Genomic DNA, 7,582 nt, shown 5'->3' on the forward strand with positions numbered 1-7,582 from the left:
GCTGAAATCCCCAAAATGCAACTTCACTTATGATGGGGCTGTTTTATATTAGTAAATGCATTCCAATTGATGTTGCTATGGAGTCCAGTGGTGTTTGGTGTGCTTTTCCTGGCCCAGGTACTCTGTGATCTCCCAGAGCCCTTTGCGTGCATGACCTCACAGGATGGAGTAAAAATGGCAGCAGATTCAGACATTAATAACAATCTTAAGATGGATGGTGTTGCTTTTACGCTAGTTAGTCGATTCCAATTGATATTGCCATGGAGTTCAGTGGTGTTTGGTATGTTGAATCAAGATACCTTGATTCTCTCCCAGAGTCCTTTGTGGGCAAGACCCATCTACTATCATTCATGGTCCTCACACTTTTACTGTGAAGAGAAGAGCTATACCCTGAGAAACATGTCAGAAAACTTCCCATGAAGCTGCAGGCAGAAGGGTGGTTTGGTCTAGATAGACATGAAGCAAACTTACGACCTCTTCCCCCTCAGAGAATTTTCCTGACACCCTCAACTGTGCACAAGTAAAAATCGTTGCCCAGAAGGAGTGTGAGAATGCCTACCCTGGAAAGGTCACAAAAGGGATGGTCTGTGCAATTGGCAGTGATGGAGCCGACACGTGTCAGGTGAGTGATGTTCAGATTCACCTTCCTTTCTCATTCCCTTACCTCCCTGTAGAGTTTTCCCAAAGAGTTCACAGCCAGAGTAGCCACCACTATCTCAAGAGAGTGAGAACCAGATTCAAAGAAGGACAAACTCTCGCAAAGAGTCACAATACAGGAGTTGGGAGAGCTGAATTGTTACAGCTAATTTCTTGCAGTTAAGCATTGGATTATTATCTGAAAGGTTGGTAGTTCAAACCCACCAGCTGCTCCATAGGATAAAGATGTGGTTATTTACTTTCATAAAGAGTAACAGCCTAGGAAACCCTCGGGAGCAGTTCTCCTCTGTCCTATGGGGTCACTATGAGGGGAAATGGACTCACCAGCAGTGGGGTTTGTTTTATTAGAAACTCCTGTTATCAGTGTGGGGTGCAAGCTGTGGTGGGGGACCAAAACGGATGAAAGAGTTTGGAGCTAGAAAATAGGCAAGCACCCTATTTTCTTTCCTAGTGTTTGTTCCTGGAATTTGGACTGATTCTACCTCTGCCCTGGTGGACCCACTTTCCTTTGGGAACTGATTGGGTTCCCAAAGCAATCCTGGGAACAGAGGATTAAGTGCTCAGTTGTTAACCAAAAGGTGGACAGCTTGAACCCACTAACTGCTCTGCGGCAGAAAGATACAGAAATCTGCTTCCATACAGATTACAGTTTGGACACCCTTTGGTTTATTCTATTCTGTTCTGTCAGGTTGCTGTGAGTCAGAACCAACTCTGAGGCAATGAATGTGGATTCCCAAGTCTGACTCCCTTCTCCTTTACATTGTTCCTTAGGGAACAATGTCCTTTTCTCAATTGGCTTTCCATCCCCTCCTCTTAGGACTTGTCATGGGTATAACACTTGCTTTCCTATTGGCCACAACTTCAGTCTATTGTGTTCACAACTTCCTCTGGATTGGTCCCTTTCATGGAAGCCCCACCCTTTTGACTAATGATTGGTTCTTGAAGACACTACAGTCTTCCCCATTGGTCAAAAATGGAGCCATTTCCCATCCATGAGACTTCTGAGTAAGCCAGGCTGAGTTATCCCCTAGAGACAATGTTTTCTATCCATAAAGATTATTGTTTACTGGAAATCAGGTGTGTATGTGTGAACACATGTACATGGGCACGCATGAAGAATACTGGTAACTGGACTCAGTAGTAACCTCGTCACCACTGGCCTAGAATACAGGAGATCTCCATGCCATGTAATCCCTACTCTCGTATCTCTGGATTGAACCCTTAAGACAGCATTCTCTTCCATGATTGGCCAGGATTTGTGCCAATGTCCTTAAACAAACTGTCTGTATCCTCATACATGGAAACCCCACTCCTGTGTTTCATGATTTGCCCCAGAGGGGAATGATCTTAATCCCCATTGGCTGAAAGGGAGCAATTATGCTAAACAAGATGTACTAAAGGGAAACAACTTTGTGGACTTGTTAGGTGAAATTTCTCTGACCTTTACCTTACAGGGCGATTCTGGGGGCCCCCTAGTGTGTAATGGCGTTCTCCAAGGCATCACATCCTGGGGCTCAGACCCCTGTGGGCAGCCGAAGAAACCTGGTGTCTATACCAACCTCTGCCGCTACCAGGACTGGATCAAGAAAACTACAAACAGGGGTTAACCCTGAAAGAATTCTAGATTTCCCTCAATAAACTCAACAATTCAACTGGGCTTCTTGCCTGTCTTTGTTTGTCTTGGCATGGTGGGGTGCTGGGAATCAGTGGAAGTTCTGAAGAGACTAAGACCCCGGAAGCCATCATTACTGACTGGGGAAATCCCCTCTTCTGTAAAAATTGGGTCATGAGAGATTGATTTCAGGAGATTCCGAGGTTTCCAACTAGCCATGGGCTGCTCTGTCAAAGACAGATTTCTGATTTATAGTGACCCAGTAGGACGCTGCCTCCAAAGGGTTTCTAAGTCTGTTTTCTTTATGGGAGGGAACCCTGGCAGTGCAGCAGTTAACCATTCAACAGCTAACGAAAAGGTTGATGGTTCAAACCTACCAGTCACTCAGAGGAGAAATATGTGTCAGATGAATTTTATAAAGATTTACAGTCTTGGAAATCCTGTGAGGCACTTCTATTCCATCCTACAGGGTCACTCTGAGTCAGAATCCACTTAGCGACAGTGATTAGTATTTACAGAAGCAGATTACCCCATGTTTCTCCCAGGGAGTAGCTGATGGATTTGAACCGCCAACATCTCAGGTATCAGGCAAGCACTTAGCCACTATGCCACCAGAGTACGAGCAGCTCCTCAACATTCTGCACATTGTTGTTGTTGGTTCCGACCAATAGTGACCCTGTGTAGGGTTTCCGAGGAGTGGCTGGTGAGCTTGAACTGCCAACCTTGCAGTCCAAACGGCTTTGCAGTCTGACGCATTAACGCACAGCGCCACACCAGGACTCCGTTCTGCACATACGCAGTGGGAAAACTCATGCCTTATGTGTAGGGATTTATGTTCTTTTCCTCACCAATGTACCTCATGGATGACTACCATCTATCCCTAGAGGCTTGTGGGTAGCTATGTTACTCAACAGATTTCAGCCAAGCTTCTTGACTGAGACAAAATAGGAGGAAAGGCCTGAAGATCTACTTCCAAAAATCAGCCAATGAAAAACTTATGGGTCACAATGGACCAATCACGTCATAGAACTGGGTCACCATGAGTTGAAAGTCAGCTAGCTCCATGTCAGCTAAGGAAACTGCAAAAGTCTGAGAGATTATTTTTCTTATGATAAATAGAAATCTATCTCACAGTTTAGAACTGTCTAGGGTAAGCCAAGAGTCCTGGTGTGGCACTGTGGGTTAATGTGCCACATTGCAAAGTTGTTTGAACTGCAAGGTCAATGGTTCAAGCTCACCAGCTGCTCCTCGGAAACCCTATACAGGGTCACTATGGGTGAGAATGACTCAACAGCACTTAACAACAACAACAACAGTAGTCAAACAAGGTATTACATGGGGCAACTCTGCTGCAAAAGATCTCTGTAAAGTGTTGAAAAGCAAAGATGTCACTTTGAGGAATAAGGTACATTTGACCCAAGTCATGATATTTCCTTTTTAAACTTTTTGCTGTGACGTGAGTGAAGGGTACAGACAAGATCAACAGTTTTACATTCAATAAGTCAGACACTTTGTTTCATCTCAAGGATTACAATCCCCTCCATGTAACAACAGTTATCCCGCTTCCTCCCTGGTTCCTGTTTCCAGTCCACCCTCCTTCCCATCCCTTCTCAATGCTGCCCTTTTGAATTTGAATGCTGCCCTTTTGAATTTGAATGATGGACCATTCCATCGTTTACACTGAGCGTAACTTTCTAGTGTTGGTGTCCCTTCTATATATCTAGCTAATGCTTGACGGAAAGTTGGACCACAAGGTTGAGTTCCTTTTCAAACCTGAAGAGAGGTCAAGAGCCATAGTCTCAAATTCTTCAAGTCTTTTTCGGACCAGTACACCAGGTCTTTTTTATGATTATTATTTAAATTTTGAGTTTTGTAATTGTGCTGCTCTACCCAGGACCTTCTAATGTGGTCCCTTTCAGAGCACTTGGTAATGATAGCCGGGTACCATTTAGTTCTTCTGGTCTCAGATTCATGGAGACTAATGTTTACATATTCCATTAGTCCACTGGGCAAATTGATCCCAAGCCTCTTTAATTCTTATCACTCTTATTTCTCCTGCACAAGGAGAGACCAATAGCTGCACCTTTGTTGTTGTTGTTAGGTACCGACTCATAATGACCCTATGCACAACAAAACGAAACACTGCCTGGTCCTGGGCCAACCTCACAATTGTTGCCATGCTTGAGCCCATTGATGCTGCCACTTGGCCAATCCATCTCGCTGGGGGTCTTCCTCTTTTTCTCTGACCCTCCACCTTACAAAACATGATATCCATCTCCAGCAACTCGTCCCTCCTGACAATATGTCCGAAGTATGAGAGACGAAGTTTGGCCATCCTGGCCTCCAAGGAGCACTCTGGGTGCACGTATTCCAACACAGATCTGTTCGTTCTTTTGGCAGCCCATGGCACTTTCAATAGTCTCCTCCAACACCACAACTCAGAAGCATCGATTCTTCTAGTCTTCCTTAGACAGCTGCTAATGAGCAGCTCGGAAACCCTGCTCAGGGTCGCTATGGGTCGGAACCGACTCTATGGCACTTAACAACAACAACAACAATGAGCTTTTAAGATTTCAGATGCTACTCACCAAAGTTGGATATAGAACATTGTCTTTGTGGACTGTGTTATGCCAATTGGCCATGGTGTCCCTTAAGACTATGGTCATGAGACCTCAGACCCAGCAACTTATTGCCTTAAGATGCCTGATGATATCTACCAAGTTTTCATCATTTTGCCGGCTGTATGCTCCACCACATTCATAGTTGTGTTTGCAGGAAATGTAAATACCCATATCCTCTTTCAAGCGCATATATTTGTGCCTCTCTTCCTCCCACACCCATTCTGCCTGTGTCTCTGTCCATGTATCTACCTGCAGAACATGATTGTTCCAAGATTGTGGGTATATCACTCCCTTTAGCCTTTGCATACCCCTCTGTGTCCTCACCTCTCCTCACAGTTCTTCTGCCAACCTCTGGCTTCTTATATGTTGCCCTCCCCATCACTAGAGTAAACCACATCAAAGGAGCTCTGGTAGCGTAGTGGTTAAAAATCGGGCAGCGAACCACAGGGTCAGCAGTTCGAAACCACCAGCTGTTCCATGGGAGAAAGATGAGGCTTTCTGCTCCCATAAAGATTTACAGCCTCGGAAACCCTGTACAGGGTCGTTATGAGTCGGAACCGACTCCCCTGCACATAACAACAACATGTTCAAACCAGTGAATTACTCTTCCTTTCCTCTCACTCTTGGTAACTATCAAAGAATATTTCTTTTAGTATGAAAACCTTTGCTTGAGGTTTTACATTAATGGTCTCATATAATATTTGTCCTTTTGTGATTGACTGATTTCACTCAGCATAAAGTCCTCCAGTTTCATACATGTTATAAGGTGTTTCGTAGATTCATGGTTATTCTTCAATGCTGCATAGTATTACATTGTATGTACGTACCAAAGTTTGTCTGTTCCTTCCACTTCCACTTTAGGTTCTCTCAATCTCTTCGCTATTGTGAATAGAGCTGCAATGAACATCAGTGTATATATTATCTCCTTGTGTTCTGGATCTTATTTCTTGTGTGTATGTACCAAGTACAGGAATTGATGGGTCATATGGTATTTCTGTTTCCAACTGTCTGAGGAAGTACCATCCATTTTCCACAGGGGTTGAACCATTTTACAGTCCCGCCAGCAATACAAGTGTCCCAATCTTTCCAGCCCCTTGCCAGATTTTTTTTTTAACTCTGCTATTAATGTTGGAGTGAGATGATAAATCGTTGTTGTATTGATTCACATCTTTCTGGACTCCTGGTGTGGTGCTGTAGGATCAGCACTGGACCACAAGCCACAAGATGGGCAGTTTAAACTGGCTGCTCCTTGGAAACCCTGTACAGGGTCACTATGAGTCAGAATCAGCTTGGCAGCACTTAACAACAACAACAATGGCTAATAATTATGAACATTTCTTCATATGTTTGTTGGCTGCCTGAATGTCTTCCTTGGTTAAGTGTCTATCTATGCCCTGTGTCCCTTTACAAATTTAAATAGTCTTTTTCTTGTACAGTTGTCATTTTCTATGAATTTTAGATATTAGTCTCTTGTTTGATAAGTTGTTGCAAAAAATTTTTTCCCAGTATGTGAGCTCCCTTTTCACTCTTTTGGCAAAATCTTTGATGCACCTAAGTGCCTGATTTTTAGGAGATCCCAGTCATCATCTATTTTGTCTTCTACTATTTGTGTGTGTTTAGTAATATTGGACAATGTATTTATGGCATGTATTAGAGCTCCTAAGTTTGTCCTTATTTTTTCATTGATGATCTTTACAGTTCAAGGTTTTACATTTATGTCTTTAATCAACGTTGAGTTTATTTTTGTATATGGTGTGAGATATAAAGGTCTTGTTTCATTATTCTGCAAATGGATTTTCAGTATCACCAGCACCATTTGTTGAAGATAACTATCTCTTCCTCATTTAATATGGTTTGGCCCTTTGTCAAAACTCAGTTGATGACATATAGATGGATTTGCTTCTGGGTTGTCAATTCTGTTCCATTGATATCTGCATCTTTCATTGTACCAGTACTGCACTGAGTTTTTTGTTTTGTTTTGTTTTATTGCTTTTAACTTTCTATTGTGAATTGAGTGAAGGTCAACAGACAAGATAATCAGCTTTGCATTCAACAAATTATATGCTTTGTTTCATCTCAATGATTATAATTATAACTGTAACAACAGTTATCCCTACTTCCTCCCTGTGGCTTCCCTTTTACATCTTATATTTCACAAATGCACACAGCAAAAATATTTGATGCACACATACAAAACAAAAATATATATTCATTTAAATTTCCTAAGGGCATATTCTGCAAGCCAACTTCCTGTCCACAGGCACACAGTCTTCCTCAGTCCATGGATCTAAAGCCCACAGCTGCTCTATCTCTCCACGCCACCGTCTCTGCTACCATCTCTGCTGTTCCTGCTTTTCTAGGTAGGACTTCACGCTCTACTCATGCTTTTCCTTCATGATGGTCCTGGAATCGTCTGTTCCTGAAATGAAAGATGAACTATTTCCACCTTTTAATTACACGTCTTCTATAATTACAGTGGCGGAAATCACAATTAATCCTGCTAACAGTTATTCACAATTGAATCATAAAATCCTATCAGCATCATTCCCCCATCAGTCCCCTTCCACTAAATCCATCTAGAGAAGAGGAAAACTATTCAGAGTACCACACTGTTTTGAACACTGTGGTTGTGTAGTAAATTTTTAGATCAGGGAGTGATCTAAAAGAAAGCAATGCTTTGCTTATCTGAGGT

At 42.7% G+C, this 7,582-nt stretch overlaps 1 protein-coding gene across 1 annotated transcript in view; it reads left to right on the forward strand.

Annotated features, from left to right (window-relative positions):
* The window catches only part of KLK8 (kallikrein-related peptidase 8), a 32,368-nt gene that overhangs the window by 5,128 nt on the left and 19,658 nt on the right, over nucleotides 1–7,582 (forward strand). The window contains exons 4-5 of the mRNA XM_006868371.1: nucleotides 489–622; nucleotides 2,112–2,259. Of these exons, the coding sequence (XP_006868433.1) occupies nucleotides 489–622; nucleotides 2,112–2,259 (282 nt within the window). The remainder of the gene's footprint in view (nucleotides 1–488; nucleotides 623–2,111; nucleotides 2,260–7,582) is intronic.

The sequence above is a fragment of the Chrysochloris asiatica genome, unplaced genomic scaffold, assembly GCF_000296735.1.
Source record: "Chrysochloris asiatica unplaced genomic scaffold, ChrAsi1.0 scaffold00116, whole genome shotgun sequence".
NCBI lineage: Eukaryota > Metazoa > Chordata > Mammalia > Afrosoricida > Chrysochloridae > Chrysochloris > Chrysochloris asiatica.